At 38.0% G+C, this 22736-nt stretch overlaps 1 protein-coding gene across 6 annotated transcripts in view; it reads left to right on the top strand.

The window, feature by feature from the left end:
• The window catches only part of PBRM1 (polybromo 1), a 117312-nt gene that overhangs the window by 18218 nt on the left and 76358 nt on the right, over positions 1-22736 (top strand). For all 6 annotated transcript variants that reach the window (XM_039243634.1, XM_039243637.1, XM_039243636.1 and 3 more), the window contains 8 exons: positions 5117-5260; positions 7972-8088; positions 11796-11864; positions 14872-14970; positions 17436-17521; positions 18267-18362; positions 18998-19089; positions 21923-22136. In XM_039243634.1, the coding sequence (XP_039099565.1) occupies positions 5117-5260; positions 7972-8088; positions 11796-11864; positions 14872-14970; positions 17436-17521; positions 18267-18362; positions 18998-19089; positions 21923-22136 (917 nt within the window). The remainder of the gene's footprint in view (positions 1-5116; positions 5261-7971; positions 8089-11795; positions 11865-14871; positions 14971-17435; positions 17522-18266; positions 18363-18997; positions 19090-21922; positions 22137-22736) is intronic.

Raw genomic sequence — 22736 nt, 5'->3', positions numbered from 1 at the left:
TAACTAGAACTTAAATAAAATCTTGAAACTAAAAATGAGAAGAAAAAGATACTGTTATATTTTCTCCTAAAAGTTTAATAGTTTTTTGCATATAAGCTTTTAAGGCAGCTCATATTGGATTTTGGTGTCTTCTGTGAGGTAGGGATGCATTTTTTTTCCTAACAGGAATAAGCAGCACCTTGAAGTGGCATCGTCTCCATATTTGTCTGCTCCATCAGTGCTCACAGCATTTCCATGTACTCATGGGTCCCTTTCTGGCCCTTTATTCTGTTCTTTCGGTCCTGGCAAGTTTATCTATTACTGGGCTATTACATTCTTGCTTTAATTATTATGCCTTTATAATTCCTTATTAGGTAAGAAAAGCACTGGTTATTGATTATTCTTGGTTATTCTCGGCCCTTTTCTTATACATTTATATATTAGCGTGTTAGGTCAAGCACAAAAAAATTGTTGGAAGTTTTTTGGAATTACATTGACTCCTTAGATAATATTTTGGAGAACTGACCTAATTGATGCCAGCTTTTCCAGTCTTTAAATTTGAGATGTCTTCATTTATTTTGGTCTTCTTTAATTTATCTTTGCAAAGCTTCCTAAAGGTTCTGCAAAATTTTGTTAGATTTATTCTTAATACTGTGTAGTATGTATAGATATGGTTTTTTTCCCTTTGAGATATAATTCACACACTCTTTTTAAAAAGTGTAGAATTCAGGGAGGGTTAATATACTCACAAAGTTGTACAAAGATCACCATTATCTACCTCCAGAGTATTTTCATTACTCCAAGAAGAAAAGTATACCATTAACAGGTGCTGTCCATTTCCCTTCCTCCCTTCCTCTGGCAACCACTAATCTATTTTCTTTCCTTGTGGATTTGCCTGTTCAGCACACTGCATATAAATGGAATCCAATACTGTATGGCCTTAAGTGACTAGCTTCTTTCACGGAGATGTCCTCAAGGTTCATCCATGCTGTAACATATGTTAGTACTTCTTTCTTTACTTTTATTTTCTTTTTAATGTTTTATTTATTTTTGAGAGTGAGCACAAGCCGGTGAGGGCAGAGAGATGAGGGACAGAGGACCCAAAGTAGGCTCTGTGCCAACAGCAGTGAGCTCAACTTGGAGCTTAAACTCAGGAACCATGAGATCATGACCTGAGCCAAAGTCAAGATTCAGATGCTTACCCGACTGAGCCACCTTGGAGCTCTGCTTTATGTATTTTTATGTATTATTTATATTTTATTTTTTATTTTTAATATGCAAATGGGAGCATACAAATTTACAATTTTTATATTGTCCTAGTAAATTCAATTTTGGGGGGATTATGTAGTTATCATTACTAGTGTCTTTTGTTTGAAGTCTGTTTCATCTGATATTAACGTAGTTATATCAGCTTTTATTTTTATGTTTACCTAGTTAATCTTTTCCATTGTTTTCCTTGAACATTTTCATGCTGATGTATCTCATGTAAAAAGCATATACATATATTTCTATTAATACAGGTGATAATCTTTGCCTTTAACTGGAACGTTTCATCTCTTTACAGTTTTAGGAATTAACATTATGTTTGGATGTATTCCTGTCATCTAAATTTCTTTCTATTTCATTTGGTAATTTTTTTTTGTATTTTGTTTTTCTTTCTGCCTTTTGGTTTTATGTTATTATTCCCTCTTTGTGATTTGGGGATTGTAAGAACTGTTGATAATCTACTAGTTCTTATTCAAGAAGTTTTAATATGCATAATTAACTTATCAAAGTCAAAAATTAGCATCTTAAACCTCTTTCTGAACAGTACAAAAATCTTAGTGTAATTCAGCTCAGATCTATTTATGCTACTGATGTTTTGTATTTTAGTTCTTTTGTGGCAGGTTTTTGTTAAAGATTTTATTTATAAGTAATTTTTATACCTAACGCAGGGCCAAAACCCACAACTCTGAGATCAGGAATTCCATGCTCCACCGACTGAGCCAGCCAGGTGCCCCTGTTATGGCAGCTTTTTAGTCCCATAAAGTAATGTTATTGTTTTATATATAGTTAGTATTTGTTTTTATTTGCGTTATACTCTTTGTTTAAAAAAATTTTTTTAACGTTTATTTATTTTTGAGAGAGAGAGAGGCACAGCATGAGCAGGGAGGGCAGAGAGAGAGGGAGACAGAGAATCCAAAGCAGACTCCAGGCTCTGAGCTGTCAGCACAGAGCCCAATGTGGGTCCAAACTTACAGGCTGTGAGAATCATGACCTGAGCCAAAGTCAGATGCTTAACTGACTGAGTCACCCAGGCACCCCTTAAGTCTATTTATTTATCTTGTGTACTTTCTATATCCAACATGGGGCTTGAACTCATCACCCTGAGATTAAGAGTTGCATACTTTTCCTACTGAGCCAGTCAGGTGCTCCTGTTCTTTATTCTTTTATTGCCATCGAGATGTTCTCTGTTTTAATTTTAGTTCCTTTAAAGGTTAGCTATCTTTCCTTTCTGGCTGTCTTCGGTAACTTCCTAATGTCTCTTGTGTTCTGTAGTTTCGTGGTGATATGTTTAGATATGAATATCTTTTTCTTTGTGTAATTTGGGAGTTGTAGGGCTTCCTAAATCTTTGGATTGATGTTTTTCATCAACTGTGAAAAGTTTACAGCTATTATGTTATTGTACACTGCCCCTGCCCCCCTCTTCTCTCTGTCTCCAGTGGAATTCTGATTGGAGTTCTGTTAGGCCCTCTCAAGTCTCTGTCTCTCCTAACCTTTCACAGTCCCCTTTATAAAAGTGCCTGTGTTGGTTGTTGTTTTTTTTTTTTAATGTTTATTTTTGAGAGAGAGAGGGTAAGGGAGAGGGACAGAGAGAGAGGAAGACACAGAATCCAAAGCAGACTCCAGGCTGTGAGCTGTCAGCACAAAGCCCAACGTAGGGCTCGAACCCACAGACTGAGATCATGACCTGAGCAAAGTCAGATGCTTAACTGACTGAGCCACCTAGATGCCCTGCCTGTATTACTTTTTAGGTAATTTCCTTAGTTCTGCCAATTTTCTTTGTAATCTGCTTTTAAACTAATTTATTCTTAAATTTTAATTTTATATTTTTTGTATTTTAGAAGATTCTTTTTCAGGGTTTCCTGTATTTATATTTTCAACCCAGTTATTTCTTTAAACACGTTCAACCTAATTACTTTTAAAACTATGGCAGTTCAGATAGTTCCAGTATCTGAAATACTTGCATGTTTGATTTTGTGGTCATTAATGATGGCTTTTCTCTTGTGCTTCTTTCCCTCTTAGATTTCTTGGAACTTGATCTCTAGAGATTCTTTGAGGCTTAGACTGAAGTTGGGTTCATTCAGGGAAGTCTTTTGCTTACCAGGCGCTGGCCTGTCTCTCTTAGGGTTAACTTGTGATGAAGAGTTCTCAGAGCAGAGTCAGCTCATGCCTCTCCTTCTCCCTGCAGTGCCATGGTTTGAGATAGGCACAGGTTGAGCTGGGTGGAGGCTGAAGTGGAGGCTGAATTGTTTTGAATTCCCACTTACACAGCATCTTCGGCCTTTGGAGTCCCAGCTTTTGGTGGGTCTTGATCTCTATATACTGTGCTTGTAGCCTCGGAAAGCCTTAAAAGCTAAAACTTAGATTTATCTTGTCTTACAAATATCCTCAGGTGAGGGGCACCTGGGTGGCTCAGTTGGTTGAGTGTCTAACTATTGATTTCGGCTCAGGTCATGTCCCAGAGTAACAGATACGGAGCTGTGTTGGCTCCACACTGAGCATGGAGCCTCCTTGAGATTCTCTCTTTCTCTCTAAAATACAAAAACAAACAAACAAACAAACAAAAAACCCCACAAAACCAAATAAAAAATATCCTCAGGTGAAGATCAGCTTCAGTGTTCTGCTTATTCATCTGCATTCCTGCTTTTACTCTACTCTTGCTTTTTTGAACATAGCTTTTTTAGAACCTTTGTTTATTTGATTTTAAAGCATTGCTTTAACTGGAAAGTTTCTGTTTGAGTTCATCCTCATTACACTTCAGGAAAAGAAGTCTTCAAATAAAACAGTAAAGAGTTTAAAAAAATAGAAGTGGGGCGCCTGGGTGGCTTAGTCGGTTAAGCGCCCGACTTTCGCTTAGGTCATGATCTCGCGGTTCGTGGGTTCGAGCCCCGCGTTGGGCTCTGTGCTGACTGCCAGCTCAGAGCCTGCAGCCTGTTTCAGTCTGTGACTCCCTCTCTCTCTGACCCTCCCCTGCTCACGCTGTCTCTCTCTCTCCTAGAAATAAATAAAACATGAAAAAAAAAATAGAAGTAGTATTAGAACAATCATTAGCTTCTGTCTTTTGCACTTATATCCCTTAAATTGGGTCTTACCTTTTAATTTGTCTTTCTTGGGGCGCCTGGGTGGCTCAGTTGGTTGAGCATACAGCTCTTGATTTGGGCTCAGGTTATGATCTCATGGTTCATGAGATCAAGCCCCATGTTGGGCTCTGTGCTAACAGCCCAGAGTCTGCTTGGGATTCTCTGTCTCCCTCTCTCTCTCTGCCCCTCCCCTACCTGTGCTCTCTCTCAAAATAAACAAACATGAAAAAAATTTTTTAATAAAATTTTAAAAATTGTCTTAGTGTATGACTAATAATTTGTCTTAATTTAGCAAATCATTTATATTCTCAAGTCTTTCTGTAATGAGATAGTAGGGCCTAAATCAATAAAATAATATGATTCCAGAATGCCTTTAAAACAAACACTCAGTTCAGAGGACAAGTTAAGGCCCATGTATCTTTTTTATTTAAATTTAATTAAAAATATTTATTTTTGAGAGAGAGAGCTGGGGAAGGGCAGAGAGAGAGTGAGACCTAGAATCCAAAACAGGCTCCAGGCTCTGAGCTGTTAGCACAGAGCTCGACACAGGGCTCGAACTCAGAAACCACAAGATCATGACCTGAGCCGAAGTCGGACACTAACCGATTGAGCCACCCCGGCACCCTGAGGCCCGTGTATCTTAAATCACAAGGATTTCTAAATTTGTAATTAAGTTTCAAAGTTATCTCTTAGAATACTAGTCTCTTTTGGATTAGGATACTTAGTGGTCATTGCCTTACAATAAAATAACTGAAGTGCTATTTTTTATTTCTCTTCTCTTTGTTGATGTACAGCCAGATTCTCCTGAATATAAAGCTGCTTGCAAACTCTGGGATTTGTACCTTCGAACAAGAAATGAGTTTGTTCAGAAAGGAGAAGCAGATGATGAGGATGATGATGAAGATGGGCAAGACAATCAAGGCACAGTGACTGAAGGAGTAAGTATGCAGCTGCAATGGGTAAGATGGACCACTGGGAGGTAGACAGGGCCCCTGTCTATGATTTCTTCTGTGCTGCTTGGGCAGCTGGGCTGCCTATGGAGTTGTGTTGATAACTAGGAGGCCAAAGGGGCATACAGCCAGAGATCCCCACTGCAATTACAAGGGATACTAGCACATCCTGGACAGTGTGTGCTATGATGGTGGTTTCCGTGAGTTGCTCTTGCATTAATGCATATATCCTGCCCAGTTTTAAGGAGAACCTTCATATTATCAAGGAATGTTCCAGTATTGTTAGATTGAGATATCTTATAAGAGTGGGCAGTGTTGTGATTAAAAGTTGGAGAGTCAGTAGAATCACCTTCAGGATATTTTTGTAGATTAGACAGTACTGTACCTAGAACATGCCAGGTATGCTTCTGCCTCTGGAATTTTGCAGTTGCTCTTCTGCTTAGAATGTGCTTCCTTTGGCCCCTTTCTGTACCCTGCTCTTTTTCATGATTTTTTGTTTTGGGGAGGAGGGGCAGAGAGAGAGGGAAAGAGAGAATCCCAAGCAGGCTCTATACCGTCAGCACAGAGCCCAACATGAGGCTCGAACTCACAAATGGTGAGATTGTGACCTGAGCCAGGATCAAGTGTCAGACATTCAGCCAACCGAGCCACCCAGGCATCCCTCTTTTTTATGATTCTAACATCCATTAAAACAGTGTCAGCTAGGAAAGGACTTTCTTGACCATCTGTCTAAATTGTTTCCCTCACATCCTCCTTTCCCATCATCACAACACTCTGTTCTGTGGTCTTTAGTTTGTATCACTGTGTGTGAAATAGCTTGTTTTTGTTTACATGTCTACTTTCTGCCTTCTCCCACGGAGATTGATAGTTCCACGGAAGATATTGCCTTATTCACCTATTCCTGGCATCTAGACTGTGTGTGACATGTAGGTACTATTAAATACTTGATGAGTGAACACACACATTTAAAAAAGGAAAAAGGATAGTAAAAGGAAGAACATCTCTCTCCTATAGCTAAATAGTGAGATATCCAAAGCAGAGCATTCCCCTTTCTTCCCTAGTTAATCGAAATAGGCCTTTTGTGGAAACTCCAACAGAAAAAAAGAAGTAGTAGGTAAATTTCTCAAAAATGTTAACTACGTGGAGTCTCAAAATGCACTTTCTAGGCATCTTGTCCATTTCTTTCTCGCAGTTAAATGATTAAAATTAGGTAGAAGGAAGTTAACTATGGATTCCCTGGAATTTTACTTTCTGATATTAATGTAGGAACAGCAACTTACCCCTTGCTTTCTCACGTATAGCATTACCTACAGAGGGCTCAGCCTTATAGGCTTTCAGGGTTCCAGTCAAAAAATGAAATTGCCTCTGTTTAGGACTTGGCCTGTGTTTCTTTTGGTAAAAAATTAGGAGGATCTTGCACATTCATATTTATACCTCCCAAGCATCTTCCTTGTTCTAAGTTCTTGTGAAGAGAGAGGGAATTTTCACGCTTCTTATTTTTAAATTCAGATGATTTCCTTGGAGTTTTCCCAGTTGTGAAGATAAATTTATGAATGTATTCACACACTCTGTTCCCTTTGTCCCCTGCAACACACATATCCAAAGTAGCTGAAGGGGTTGGAAGGAGAGGGATCTTGGCTGCAAAATAGAACTCTCCTCTTTTTGAAGCTAACTCTGTGGTGCTGTTTTAGCCAGGAAGTAAATGACTTAAACATGGGTTTAAACTGCTTTCATCAGTGTTCTGGTAGTTCCCTAAGCTTATATGGTTAGGGACTAGCAGCTAATCACATGTTTTTTATATGTTAAATATTTGTTATGTGTCTGCTATTGCCACATACGATGCATAAGGCCCAAGAGTTGTTATTGCTCTCTCTGTAGAGTTAATGTTGGACCTTAAAATTGATACTGTACTAAATAAAGAAGACATATTGGATGGATGAGGACACACATAACAGTACTTTTATGATTTAAATCAGAAATATCATTAATCTTTCTATTTATATGTATAAAACATGTTTTGGACATGAAGTACATTTAATATAATCCTTGACTGACACATGCCATGGCTCACTATAGAAACTGGCTTCAGACTCAGACCCTTCCTAGCCAAGTACTCTTTGGGGCATAAACTTTCCCATGTTGAAACGACGGCTAAGGTAGGAGTAAGTCAGCCAGTCTGCAAAGCAGAAGTGATGTGCTTTCGTTGACTTAACAGTACTTCTTCAGTTTTGAGATAGATTAAATTCTGTTGTTAGATCTGGCTATGCACCCTGTGGGTAAAAAATGTACGTCGTTATTGTACCAGAATATCAGCACTTGAGCAGCAGATGTAGAGATGGTCAGGAGTCATGGAGCATGTTTTCTCTATCTCAGTTGCTCAGACCCTAAAAAGGTAAAAAGAATTCCATCATTTCACCCATACGGCACCATTAGAGTTCAGTAAAAGGACCTGATCTAGGAGGTTTAATTACGGAACTAATACAAGGAGCGTCATTAGTTTCACATACGTCATTCTGGTGGTCCATCGTCAGACCATTTTTATGGTATTCTTGAAACTTATATTTAAAATAAGTACTGGTTAGAAGTTGTTTTTTCATTTAGCTTTAAAATTTAGAAGCTGTTTAATATTAGCACGCATTTTGGATTTTTCTCACAGTCCTCTCTCCTTTCTCTGCTTCCTGCTAACCCCCTCCTCCTAGTCTTCTCCAAGTTACTTGAAGGAGATCCTGGAGCAGCTTCTTGAAGCCATAGTTGTAGCCACAAATCCATCAGGACATCTCATTAGTGAGCTTTTTCAGAAACTGCCTTCTAAAGTGGTAAGTGATGCAATTAAAGACAGAGGAATCACATGAAGTGTTTTTATCTTAGTTTTTTGTTTTTGTTTTTGTATTTCAAAAAATTTATTGGTTCTTAACAGATAAAGTAAGTTAATTCAAGGCATTGGAGGCTGCCAAGAGATCTTCCTTGTGGCCTCAACAGCAAGCACAGAAGACATGTTCTATAATTTTACTTGGCCTAAAGGTTGTAGATTTTTTAAAAGATTTGTTTTTGATTGGTAATTCTTACTGTTTATATTTTGTTTTCCATTGTTGTAAAATATACTTTTACATTAAAGGATTTACCATTTAACCACTTTAAGTATATGGTTCAGTGACATTAAGTACATTCATATTGTGTATCTCTTCATTTACTGAAACTCCGTATCCGTTCAACAATAACTCCCCATTTCTTCCCATCCCCCAGCCCTGGCAACTACCATTCTCTGTTCTCTCTCTATAAATCTGACTACTCTAAGTACCTGATAATAAGAGGACTCATACAGTATTTCTCCTTTTATATCTGGCTTATTTCATTTAGAATAATGTATTCCAGGGTTCACCCATGGAATTTCCTTCCCACGGTTCATTCATGGAGTCCTTCCTTTTTAAGGAGTTTCCTTCCTTTTTAAGGCTAAAACTCCACTGGGGGTGCCTGAGTGGCTCAGTTGGTTAAGTGTCTGACTTCAGCTCAGGTCATGATCTTGCAGTTCGTGGGTCCTAAGCTGTGCTGACAGCTCAGAGCCTGGAGCCTGCTTCAGATTCTGTGTCTCCCTCTCTCTCTGTTCCTCCTCTACTCTCACTCTATCAAAAATAAACATTAAATAATACACTGCAGTATGCATATATCACATTTTGTTTATCCACTCATCTGTCATTGGACATTTGGGTTGTTTCCAAGATTGGTAATTTTTAAATAACAAAGTAAGTATCTAAACTAAACCTTTTATGTATAAAAGGGAAGGAACATTCTCTTTGCTCAGGAGACAGAATGAGAGGAAGATTTTATCGAGTTCTTCCTCTTTTAGTTCTCTGGATTTCCTGCTGATGGAGAAGAGAGAGACTGACTTGTACTCTTCTACCCCAAAGAGGAACTTTCTAGACTAGTGAGACCCTTTAAAAGTGGCAGGGCCTCTTGTGGCTTCATATCCAAAAGGCAATGAACATAGCTAAAGTTCTGCTTTACCTGTGGAGCTACAAAAATTTCCATGACCTCAGCATTCTTCTATTTCTAGACAAGGATATACTTTTAGAGGTACTCCACTATAACACATAACTCCTTTGTCATCATTTACTTTTTATCTACCTCCTTCCCTGATCCCTGAATTTAAGAAAGAAGATTATATCATATTTTCTTTTGTGTTCCTGCCATGTAGTTGGAACCTAGCATGTCCTAGGTGTGTGGGAAATGCTTATTGATGGATGAGTGACTTGCAGCTTTCCCCATTAGTTACCAACAAGACCGGGTGTTTAGAGGGGTGTTTAGAGGTGTGTCTTGACTAGTTGGACAGTCCTCACATTAGAAATAAAGCCTGGAGCACTTGGGTGTCTCACTCCATAGAACATCGGATTCCTGATCTCAGGTTTATGTGTTTGAGCCCTATGTTGGGTATAGACTTTATAAAACGAGAAAGCATATATGACTACTGCTATCTATCCTAAGTGTGGATCTCATTAGAAAGATACAGTGATTATATTGGTCATATGTTTAAAAATTTTTTTCAAATGTTTAAATTTTAAGTAAAAAAGAAAGCAGTAAGATGATTTCTCAAATAATTAAACATAGAATTATCACATGATCTAGCAATTCCACTTTGGGTGTATGGCCAAAGGAACTGAAAGCAGGATCTTAAAGAGTTATTTGTAAAGCTATGTTCATAGCAGCGTTATTCACAGTAGCTGAACTATGGGAGCCACCCATATGTCCCTCGGCAAATAAATAGATAAATGAAATGTGGCATATACACACAATGGAGTGTTATTCAGCGTTTAAGAAAGAATGAAATTCTGACACACACTACAGTAAGAATGACTCCTGAACACATTATAGTAAGTGAAATAAGAGAGTCACAACAGGACCAATATTGCATGAGTCCTCTTGTAGGATGTACTTAGAGTAGTCAAATTCATAGAGAGAGAAAGGAGAATTGTGGTTTCCAGGGGCTGACAGGAAGGGAAAGGGGGGAGCTGCTGTTCATTGGGTGTGGAGGTTCAGTTTGGAAAGATGAAAAGTTTGGGTGGTGGATGTGGTGATGATTGCACAATAATGTGAATGTACTTAATGCCACTGAACCACACACTTATAAGGGTTAAATGGTGAATCTTTTGTATCTTTAATAAAACTAGGAGAAAGGAGTATAGTCTTTACTCAAAATCTACTGTTGAGTAGCAGGAGATCATCATTAGTGGTCAAGCCACGAAAGGTGACTTGGAGCAAGAAAACATCGATACCCTGTTCCCCCATTCTGGGACAACATGCAAGGATACCACACAGCAGGAGTTGGTTGGACAAAGCAGGTTCCCATTGGTCCCTCAGGGAGTGACAGTTTCAAAGACAGTAAGGACCGAGGTCAGGAGTGGAGGGCAGTTTTTACCTGGGAGGGGGGGGTTGTGACTACTGTGGGCCCAACAGCTGGGATTACATGCTATCCCAGCCTGGGTGACCTTGCTATAATTTGTCTTCTGAACCGTTTCTCAGAATTAGAATTGCTTAAGAGGGTGGGAGGAAAGGGGCTGGATCCAAGCAAACAAAAAACCCACACACACAGTAGGGGTTAAAAAAGAAAGATTAAGCTGAGGACTTAGAAGAGAGGAAGCATCCCTGAAATCATGTCCTCAGCCCAGCAACTGAATGAAGGCCGTAACCTCCTGCTTTTTGTTATTGTACGAGCTGCAAGGATTTGAACAGGTTGGAAGAGCATGGAGAACACAGCCTCACCTCTGACACCTCTCTCACCAACCAACTTTTGATTTTTGGTCAACTTCAGTCATTTCCTCCAAGGAACCAACTGTAGGAAAGGCTCAAGGCAGTGAACACACTGTGGGCTTTGTGAGACCCTTCAAGGGCATTCCTCCAATATGGCTTAACTTCTTTACTTGTGATGATGACCTGATCTTTGATGAGAAAGCAGAAAGTGCTTATAATTTTATGTTTTTTAAATTAGTTTCACTTAAAATGTGTTTTATTTTATAAATAATTAATTTGACCGAAATAAGTGAAAACCTTAAACCTGAAGGTAACAAGCGTGCATCCTTACATCTTGTAGATCCTTAAAAATTTTATATGAAATAGGATAATATTGTGTGATTTAGATTGCACAGTTAAAAGATTTTATGAGAACATTCAGAAGCATTCCCGTACTTCGTTGTCAGGCATAGATATGTTAGAACCTTAAATTTAAAATTGTGTAATTCTGTGAATTTAGAATTTTTTAAAACCTTAAATTGTGGTATGTTAGTTGGGTAATGATAATTACCAAATGCTAACTGTAAACTCCTGTACCATGCTCTTGTGTATTTCATAAAGCTTGTTAAATCAAATTATGTCTGTTTCAAACAGGGCAAACAATATGCTGTACAGCTTTGTCAGTAACCTTGCACTTCACAGAGCTGTTCAGTTGATTAACACATCGTCAATGTGTTTCTTTGTTTTCTCATTAGCTGGATACTACTCATTTATTTAGCATGCCTGGGTTTTTGTCTTCCAGCAATATCCAGATTATTATGCAATAATTAAGGAGCCTATAGATCTCAAGACCATTGCCCAGCGGATACAGGTATGAAGATTACCATATGTAGTTTAGGGAAGATTAGTCTGTGGTCTCTTTTAGAGGCTTTTAGAAAACAGAGAAGCAGAAGTCTCTGTAAGGGGTTTGTAGCAATACAAATGGATTAGAGTGGTGTAGTTGATTATAGCTTTGGAGGAGGCAGCATAGTGTCTATTTGCGTTTTTTCCTATAAGGAGGAAGCAGAATTTTCATTGACATAGTAAATCTTGCTCTTAGGGCAACAGTTAAAAAGCTTTGGGCATAGACATTTCTGGTTGTGAAAGGTACACTGGCAATAAAGCTTTGTTATTTATTCTTACCTGCTTCCAAATAGCTTTATGATATCTCAGAGTAAGTTACCTGCAACATATTTTAGAGTATAAGGTCAGTGAAAACAGAGACTTTGGTCTCTTTGAGTGCCTTCCTCCCTGTATCTCCCACAATAGCAGCAGCTAACACTCACCTGTCATTGGTAGGTATCTGCTCTGTTCTAAGTGCTTATGTGTATTAGCTGATTAATTTTTATAGCTACCCCATGAGGTGAACTGTGTTATTATTCCTGTTTTACGATGAGGAAACTGAAGCACAGAGGTGGTAAGTCACTTGCCCAAGTCATCAGCTAGTAAGGAGAAGGGTTAGGATTTGAATCCAGACATTCTGGCTCCAGAGTCTGTGCTCTTAACCCCTACCCTGTTCCTGCCTCTCAATAGATATTTATTGAGTGAATGAGTGACTGAAATTTAAAACTTGATGATCAGAAGTTAAGGAAGGTGTAGGGAGAAAGCTAAATTTTAGGAAAAATCTAGTTTTTAGAGTTGTGCTGACTTGGGTTAATTTCCTAGCTCTCCTCCTTACTAGCTGTGTCACTTCAGTCAGGTGACTTGCCTGTTTCCTCTGCTGTGCACAGAGTGTAGTATTGCCACTGCAGAGTTGGAGGGGGCAGTGATCATGTGTGTGAAGCGTTTCACACAGCACCTATGGGATGTGACCTTCGTCCATATCAGTAACTGATCCTCCCAGAGTAAGGAAGGTTTGGGGCTTCTGGTAGATAAAACAAAAAGGAAAATTTAATGTGTTGCATGGTCTCATTGAGAAAGGAGACTGGAAGCTCGTGGGTTGCCAAAAGGGAGAAACTTTATTGGCTTTAAATTTCTAGGAGAGTAGTAAATAACAGTGTAGTAATTATTGGTACTGTAATACATCTTCACAGAATGTTACAATACAGATTCCCCAGTGTATCACCTGGTTTTTAAGGCAGCTCCCTAGCTGCTGCTGCTGGTAATGACTTAGTCTCCTGGAACCTAAATCCCTGGGGTTCCTCATGTCTATCTGGGGGGAAGATGTTTTTATAATTCTGAAGTTCAGATCAAATCTTTGGATACCCCTGCCCCAGTCCCAGTCTTCTCTCCAAGACCTCACTTCTTATCTTGTCTCTTCTTCTTTCCAGAAGCCCCATAGAAGCACCTCCTTTTGCCATCACCCTAATCAAGATCTCATCCAATTATGTCCAAATTATTGTAATAGTCTTTCTTACCTCTCTGATGAAAGACTCTCTAGTCCTTTCTGCATGTTGCTTCCTGACCGTAGCTTCCTTCCTTTCTTTTCTTTTGATTCCACAGCCCAGAGCCCTGTCACTTGTTTTTTAGTGCCTCCTGCAGTGAGTCCCAGTTTCTTGTACTGGTGCAATAGTGGCCAACTCTGAATAACTCCAGTAGAAGGGGAATTCATTGAAAGAATACTGGGTAGCTCATGGAATTGTTGGGAATGCAGGCAAGAGAAGTAGAACTTAGGGAAGTGGGAAGAACTCAGGGACATCGTGGTGCAGCTGAGGTCAATGCAGTGTCTTTGTGGGGCCATTGCTCTTCCTAATGTCACTTGCCACTGTGGGCTCTGGACGCTCACTGCTCCACTCTGCTTTACTTGCCCTCGGGTTTAGGAATTCATTTTCTCTATTCCTTTGCCCTCGCTGTAGTCCCTCAAGACTCAAGCATGAATTATCTACCCTTGCCTGGGTGCCAGGCTGCTACCATCTGCTTACTTCTACCCACTGTCGTGGAAGATAGGTCCCTCCCACCCACCTGTGCAGGGGTTTTCTCCAAAGAAAGAGGGTGCTCAGGGGTGCCTGGCCAGCTCATTCGGTAGAGTGTGCGGCTCTTGATCTTGGGGTTGTGAGTTCGAGCCCCATGTTGGGTTCAGAGATTACTTAAAAATAAAATCTTAAAAAAAAAAAAAAAAAGGATACTCACATGTTTAGTATTCTCACATGGCAAATAACCAGCTACTCTCCTTCGTCTGGCACCTGGATTCTGCCTTATTTATCCTCATCTGTGCAGCCTGTGTTTATGGTTCTGTCTTCCCCAACCCTCTACTCAACTTAATTTGGTTTTCTCAGTCTTTCTAGAATGTTTGTTCATTTCTGTGTCCTTCTCATTAGCCATATGTACCTTTTGCCTAGAGTGTCTCGCCTTCCTCCTTTTCTATGTAAATTGAAGGAAGTTCTAAGTGTCCCTGGGTTATTTGGGCTTAAGTGAGCTGTAAAATGTAACAGCTCTAACATGGAGCCTAGTGCATAGTAGGTATTCACAAAATGTTAACCTCTGTGCTAGACTATTTCATCTGAAGTAGTCTGTAAAACTAGAGGAGTTTTACTTCACACTCTTAAGTCCATCTTAATGGATTAGTATTCATTAAAGCACTTAGAACAGTGCTTAACACATTGTAAGCACTACATGTTTGCTAAATTAAATGACATTTACCTTCTTTGATCTTTTAAAATTATGGTTTTATGACTCAATGTAGCTCTGGTTTTGTTATCTATTTTAAAAACTTGGGTGTAAATGGACAGTTGTAATAGTTTATAAAAGAGAAAATGACTTTATATATTGTTCATGTGTATTTTCCAATAAAGTGTTTGAATATGGTGACAATTTAAAAATATGTGGAGTTTTTTTTTTTTTAAGGTCATACTGATTAACTCTCAATAAGAGGAACTGCTTTATTTTGTTGTTTACTCTAGAATGGAAGTTACAAGAGTATTCATGCAATGGCCAAAGATATAGATCTCCTAGCAAAAAATGCCAAAACTTATAATGAGCCTGGTTCTCAAGTATTCAAGGTTAGTTTTTTATTGTTGTTTTCATTGGTAAGAGTGATACCTTACTTTGGAGCCAACAGTTTTTACATAATGACTTTATTGAGTTAAAATTCACATAGCATACATTTCCCTCCAAGGGTGATTTAATGGTTTGTAGTGTGTTCACAGAGCTGTGCAGCCATCACCACGATCAGGTAGCGGTCACTTCATTTCTCCCCAGTCTCCCCAGCCCTAGGAGCACTGCTCCACTCTCTGTCTCTGTGAATTTGCCTTTTCTGGACATTTAATATCAGCAGAATCATACAGAATGTGGTCCTGTGTGTCTGGCCTCTTCCCCTGAGTGCAGTGCTTTCATGGTGCTCATGCTTGCAGCAGGCGTCAGTACTTCGTTCTTGTTTACCCACTTGTCAGTTGCTAGACATTTGGGTTATTTCCACTTTTTGGCTACTAAAAATAATGCTGCCGCGAACCTTCATGTGTAAGCTTTTATAGCGACATAACGTTTTCATTTTTCTTAGGTACATACCCAGGAATGGAATTGCTGGTCCACATGGTTAATTAATATTTAACTTTTTGAGGAACCACCACATTCCACAATGTTTTCCAAAGTAGATGCACCATTTTACATTCCCACTAGCAATGTGCAATTGTAATTTCTCCACCTTCTCCCTAACATTTCTTTGCCATTTTTGTTTTTATGATAGCCATCTTTGTGGGTGTGAAGTAGTATCTAACTGTGTTTTGATTAGTATTTCCCTGATGAGTAGTGATGTTGAACATCTTTTTATGTGCATATCGGCCATTCATATATCTTCTTTGAAAAAATTTCTGTTAAGATCCTTAGCCCATTTTTTAATTGGGTTACCTGTGTTTTTATTGTTGAATTGTTAGATTTCTTTATATAGTCTGGACATTAGAGTAGATAATATGATTTACAAATATTTTCTCCCGTTCTATGGATTGTTTTCACCTTCATGATAGTGTCCTTTGACACAGAGTTTCTACTGTTATTTAGTGCAGTTTGTCTGTTTTCCCTTTGGTTGCTCATACTTTTCAGTGTCATATGTAAGAAAGCATTACTTAATCCAAAGTCACAAAAGATTTACGCCTTTGTTTTCCTGTAAGAACTTTATAGTTTCAGCTCTCTTTTTAAAAAAATTTTTTTAACATTTATTTATTTTTGAGAGGGAGACAGAGCATGAGCAGGGGAAGGGAAGAGAGAGAGGGAGACACAAAATCCAAAGCAGTCTCCAGGCTCTGAGTTGTCAGCACAGAGCCTGATGTGGGGCTCAAACTCACAAACAGTGAGATCATGACCTGAGCTGAAGTCAGATGCTTAACCAACTGATCCACCCAGGTGCCCCATAGTTTCAGCTCTTAGAGCTAAATATACCCATTTTGAATTAATTTGTGTATACCTAAGGTACATGTGACGTAGGGGCTCTACATTGATTGTTCTACAAGAGGTACTCATTTGTCCCAGCACCTTGTATTGAAAAGACTATTCTTTCCCCATTGAGTTGTGTTGGCTAGAGGTTGACTATAAGTGCATGGGTTTGTTCCTGAAAGCTCAGTACTCTTCTGTTCATTTATATATGTCTCTCTATGTCAGAGGTAAGGTTTATTTTTGAGCCACTTTTTAGTTAAACATTGATTTAATGTCTCCTTTTAAACCTCATAAATATGAAAAGCAACCTTTGTAGTGTAATACACAATATAAAATGACTACTGCTTTGTGATGTGATTCTTTCCTAGAAATTTCCTATAACACAGTTGCTTTAGAAATTTCTTGAATTAATAATATGTCATTGGGAATTTAGCAAAAGATTCTCAAAAAACCTTTTGGGAGTAAAATCATTTAGACTTCCAGAATACTGATTCGTATATAGTTGCTTTTGGTAGTTCATTTATCTTGCATCTTTTAATAAACCTTCATCTTTTAAGAAACTTCGAGTGAAAATCAGAAATGAACTATAAAGTTTTTGTATTTTTAGTCCTTAATAGAACACTTTAATATTTGTTGATACAGTTAAGATTGTACTTCTTGGTCTGGTTATTTTCTCTAAAATAAATTTTAGAGAAAAGAGAAACTATATTGGTCTATTGTATGCTACTGATTTAAGCAAGTTCATTCATCCTAAATTTGTGCGTATAGTCTTTAATCTTTAATCTTAGAAGTATATCTTTGTGCCTATTTTTAGGTCAATGGACACAGGTAGAGTTCGTTTTCACTCATTTTTCCTTGTTCACTGTTGGATCTTTGTGCATTGCTTGACTAATTGTGAAAGAGGTAGGAGGCTTTTTAGCTTCTATAGAATTGAGGCTGTGTTTTTGAAGGTTGTGGAAAGGTTAGAGGATGCAGCTTTATGGGCCTTGAATGGAAGTCTACTCTGTATACTTTCCGTGCCATAGAAAGTGTCCAATGCGTGATTGACTGCATTTTAAACAGTCCTTTTTTTCTAAACCAAATAATCTTATGTTGACAGGATGCAAATTCTATAAAAAAAATATTTTATATGAAAAAGGCAGAAATTGAACATCATGAAATGGCTAAGTCAAGCCTTCGAATGAGGTATGTTTTTAAAATGTCTAAAGTCCTTGTGCCTTTATTATTTGCCAAATTTTCTAGTTAGTGGAAACAAGGTGTATGTTGCATTCGAAGGTTATATTTGCGGTTGATAATGTGATTCTGAAGAGAGTAGAGATTAACTCTTACCCAGCCCCTTCATTGCAGCTGAAAGCTTTATTTTAAAAGAAGCAATTTTTGAGGCTTAGCACCACTATCTACTTTTATTGCTATATGTGTATATATTTATCTTCATGTGTATTATATATGTACATAGGTTATACATGATAGGTGCATTTGTAATATTATAGTATATGTAACGTATAGTAGTGTATATTTATATCAGCAGCAAGAGCATATAGCCAGGTGTCAGGAAATCTAAAGTGTCACCTGGCTCTTCCTTGTGCAAGGACCAGGACTTTGAACAAGTCTTACTTCTGGGGTTCCATTTCTTCCTACTGGAAATGGAAGCTGGAGTGGGTGCTTTCAAAGCTTTCTTCTGACCCTGAGATTTGTTTCATTACCAGATCCTCTGGTCACTGCGGGGACCTTGAGGTCTCTGGGACCAGCCCTGGTCCATTCTCTTCTGCAGAGTTCTCAGGCTTTGTAGCAAAGCCTGCTGTAGAGGCTCAGAAATATTTGAGCATTTCTGTTTAAAAACAAACCAAAAAATGCTTGTTTCCTTTTTGTTTACTCAGCATTCTGATTTCAGCTGTCAATTTTCTAAGGTGTTTTATCTTATCTGTGATAGGACCCCATCAAATTTGGCTGCAGCCAGGCTGACAGGTCCTTCGCATAGTAAAGGCAGCCTTGGTGAAGAGAGAAATCCCACTAGCAAGTATTACCGGTGAGAGAGTGAGTGTATTTAATCTGAGAACTGACCGTGTTTATGAGGCAAGGCATATTAGTGTTTGCCTGATGGCTGTCTTGAAGTAATTCTTTTGGGTATAATTGGGTATTATGATCATTGTTATCAAATACGTTTTTAAGAGTTAAGTGCTATAGTTGGCCTGACCTCACCTCTGGAAAATGCATAGGCAGAAGTTGCTTGTCAGGTAGTGTTAAATATTTGGAATGAAATAAATGTGTGATAAAATACTAAAAGATTTTGTATCAAAAGTAAGATTTGTGTTCATTGTAGAACATGAGCATCTTAGAAGAGAATTTACCAGTAATTATAAATGAATCTGTAATTTTCATAAAATAAAGAGTAGTGCTACATTTAAGTAACACGCAATTGCAAGTAGCCTGCTTTAGGCTTTCTACACCACTCCCTCTTTTCTGAGAGAGAAAAATTGGTCTTCTCAGCTTAGATTGATTTTGGGGAATATAAAAAGTACAAAGATAAATTGAGCACACAGTTGAATAGAAATTCTTTTTTTTTTTTTTTTATGTGAATGCTTTGTTAACAGTTCCTATTTCCTATAAAGTAATTATTATAACATTTTTTCCTGTCTTCTGATTGCTTGTTTTTCTTTGTAGTAATAAAAGAACTGTCCAAGGGGGTCGTTTGTCAGCAATTACCATGGCACTTCAGTATGGCTCAGAAAGTGAAGAGGATGCTGCTTTAGCTGGTAGGCATTAGGTCTTGACTAGTTAATGCCTTCTCAACTGATCCTTCTGGAGAAGGAAAATTATAGTAACTTTGGTCTGTCTGGGAGTTTGTCAGTTTGGGAGTACATGCTATTTTGTTGCATTTTGATTACACTCTTTGGTTGGCAGACTTATCAAAAACTTGTTTATGTTATAGCTTGTATCTAATAAGAAAATACCTCTTAAAACAGTTGATTTGCTAGCCTTAGCACATCCTGTTTTCCAGCCTATAAATGATAAATAGTGAGCACTAGTGATGCCATTGGGAAACCCTAGAGAGACGTCCATACCATCTTAGATTTCCAGGTCACTGCCTTATATTTTCAGTGAGCTATAATTTCTTTTTGGCAAGAGCTTCTGATTAAAGATAGATGTAAATTACAATCAGAGCAACCTAAGCCAACGAGATTAATATAAACAGACCAATGTTCTGCAGTTAGAGAATACATCTTCTTCTCAGATTCATATAGAACAATCACAAATATTTACCACATACTTAGCCATGAAACAAATTTCAACCAGTTTGAAAGTTGGGTATTTTACAGAACAAATTTCTGACCATAATGCATCTATGGTAAGCACCTAATCTTGAAAAGATAAAATTTTAAAAGCCAAACACTTAGGAAACACAAAATTTTTCAAATGTTTGAGTTTCTCTTTTTAAAAAAAAAATTATAATAGAAATTTAATTACCTTAAATTGAACAATAGCAATAATGAACATAATATATGTCAAAACAGTAGGGATACACTAAAGGAGCATTTTGGAGGGAAAGTGATAGGGCTGAATGTTTCTATTTAGCAAAGCAACTGAAAGTCAGTGAACTAAGTAAGCACTTAACATAAGTAAATAATAAGAGAAGATAGCAGAGACATTAGAAATAAAGGTAAGAAAGCTAAGAGCAGAAATGAATTTGTTTGAAAGGAAACCTATAGTAGAAAAGATCAATGAAGTTTTCTGTTTTAACTATTAATAAAATAGGCAATCCTGTGGTAAGATTATCAAGAAAGAAACCGAAGGAACAAATAAAAAATACTAGGGGAAACAAGGAGCATACAGATTAAAAAGAATGTATGAACCACTTTACACAAACAAATTTGAACATGAAATGGGCAGATTCCTAGAAAATGAAAAATACCTGGGGCACCTTGGTGGCTCAGTCAGTTGGGTTTGCTCCAGGAATGCTAAGTCATTTAAGTAAGAATATCGTTATCTTTTTTTGTCAAAGGACTAGCCAGACAACAATGAAGGAGTAAGAATCCGAAAAGAAGAACGATTTATAAGGGTTACAGTCGAAAGATTGTTTTTTGAGTTTTCTACTCAAAAGACTATACAGATAAATTACTGGAATTAATAAGAATAATAAAGTGTTGGGGCACCTGGGTGGCTCAGTCGGTTAAGTGTCCGACTTCGGATCAGGGCATGATCTCTCAGTTCGTGGGTTCGAGCCCTGCTTCGGGCTCTGTGCTGACAGCCAGCTCAGAGCCTGGAGCCTGTTTCAGATTCTGTGTTTCCCTCTCTCTCTGACCCTCCCCTGCTCACACTGTCTTTCTCTCTCTCTCTCTCTCTCTCTCTCTCTCTCTCTCTCTCTCTCTCTCTCAGAAATAAAAACATTAAAAAAAAAGTGCTAGATATAAGAGTATCTAAAAATTAAATTTCTAGAATCAATCACAAAAAGAAAATGTCATTTTTTTAAAGATAAGATTTACAGTAGCAGCAAAACATATCTAGGTATAAATCAACTACATACGTGCAAGCTCTCTACAGAAAAGGTCAGCAGTAGTAAGGTCAGAAAAAACTAGTTACAGATCCTTTCTTTGCTTCTGGCTCCGTGACTAGATCCAAATATTCTCTCAAATCCCCCGAGACTGGTGTGTGCCCATCTCTTAACACTGTAAGTAAGTACTTAATAAATGATTGTCATTCTTACCTGGGAGCAGTCATGATTTTGATTATACAGATCTCTCAAGAAAAACTTAAATTATGCTCCTTATATGCTGTTAAAGAACTTAGGGTGATGAAGAATATGTTTTGTTCTTTTGTAGAAATGATTATATGTTGTTTGTTTTGGTGTTTTTATGATTAGCTTCTGTCTAAAAATTCCCTCAATAAGAGAAGACTTAATCCTTAAATGATGCTATGGATCAGTGGGGCAAAGTCATGGAGAGTTAAAGCAAAACCAGATCTACCAATATCAACCCAACATCAGTATATGTTTATATTGACATAAACTACATGCTTTTGCTTTAGTTCTGAGATCTGTGTATGGCTGGTTGCTGCTTTTCTTGGCCAGACACATACAGAAAGGGAGTCTCTAAAGGAGGCACATTGAAAAAAAGAAACTTTTTGGGGGCATCTGAGTGGCTCAGTCCTTTAGGCGTTCAGTTTTGGCCCAGGTCATGATCTCCCCATTTGTGAGTTCGACCCCATGTCGGGGGAGCTCTGACAGCTCAGAGCGTGGAGCCTGCTTCGGATTCTGCGTCTCCCTCTCTCTCTGACCCTCCCCCACTCATGCTCTATCTCTCTCACTCTCAAAAATAAACATTAGAATTTTTTTAAAAAAGAGAAAGTATTTTGTAACCTCAAAAAACAGTGTAACATATTCTGTGTAACATTTTATTCTGTTTCTGTGTAACATTTTTCTAAGTAAATATACAATTAAGCATTACTAACAGTATCTTTAATAAGGGCTAGAAACTAGTCTTTTAGTGTATGTTTTCTAAAACATACATAGCTTAAGCTGGAAGGTAGTTAGAAGCTTTAAAGTATGGTTCTCTCTTCCCCTTTTAAGTACCTTTTATGTCTTTTATTTAGCTGCACGTTATGAAGAAGGAGAGTCTGAAGCAGAGAGCATTACTTCATTTATGGATGTTTCAAATCCTTTTTATCAGCTTTATGACACAGTTAGGAGCTGTCGGAATAACCAAGGGCAGCTAATAGCTGAGCCTTTTTTCCATTTGCCTTCAAAGAAAAAATACCCTGATTATTATCAGCAAATTAAAATGCCCATATCCCTACAACAGATCAGGTAAGATGTCTTCTACATTACTCCAAGAAATCCATTTTCTTGTGGTTGAATCCTGCATATCTATCTCCTTCCTAAAATGGATAAGGATATTAAAGGTAAAAATGTTTGCATGTGTAGGGTATGCTTGAATATCACTCCTATATGAAAAGTGAGAAATAAATTTGATTAAATACAAATGGTATTCTGAAAGGTATTCCAACTAGGCATTTGTATGTCAGATTATAGACTGTAAAAAGTCACATAGCTCAGAATTTAACTGTTCATTTTCTTAAAACTGAGCAAAACACAAAAATCTTTCTGCTTATACCTCTCATTGACATTTTAATTATAACAGTTTAACTGTATATAAATTTTGTATCTATAGTTGAGCTCCCAGAATGAGTATATTCAGCTCTTAGAGAATTCATTATTTGAAACAGTACCTGAAAGACGGCCCATCTTGGTTTCCCTTTTCTATTTAGAAAATAGTATAAAATAGGGGCGCCTGGGTGGCTTAGTCGGTTAAGCGTCCGACTTTCGCTTAGGTCATGATCTCGCGGTTCGCGGGTTCGAGCCCCGCGTCGGGCTCTGTGCTGACTGCCAGCTCAGAGTCTGGAGCCT

The sequence above is a fragment of the Hyaena hyaena genome, unplaced genomic scaffold (assembly GCF_003009895.1).
Source record: "Hyaena hyaena isolate Hyena2069 unplaced genomic scaffold, ASM300989v1 scaffold_231, whole genome shotgun sequence".
NCBI classification, from domain to species: Eukaryota; Metazoa; Chordata; class Mammalia; order Carnivora; family Hyaenidae; genus Hyaena; species Hyaena hyaena.
Note: the sequence above shows the minus strand (reverse complement) of the source record. Positions and strands in the feature narration are given on the sequence as shown.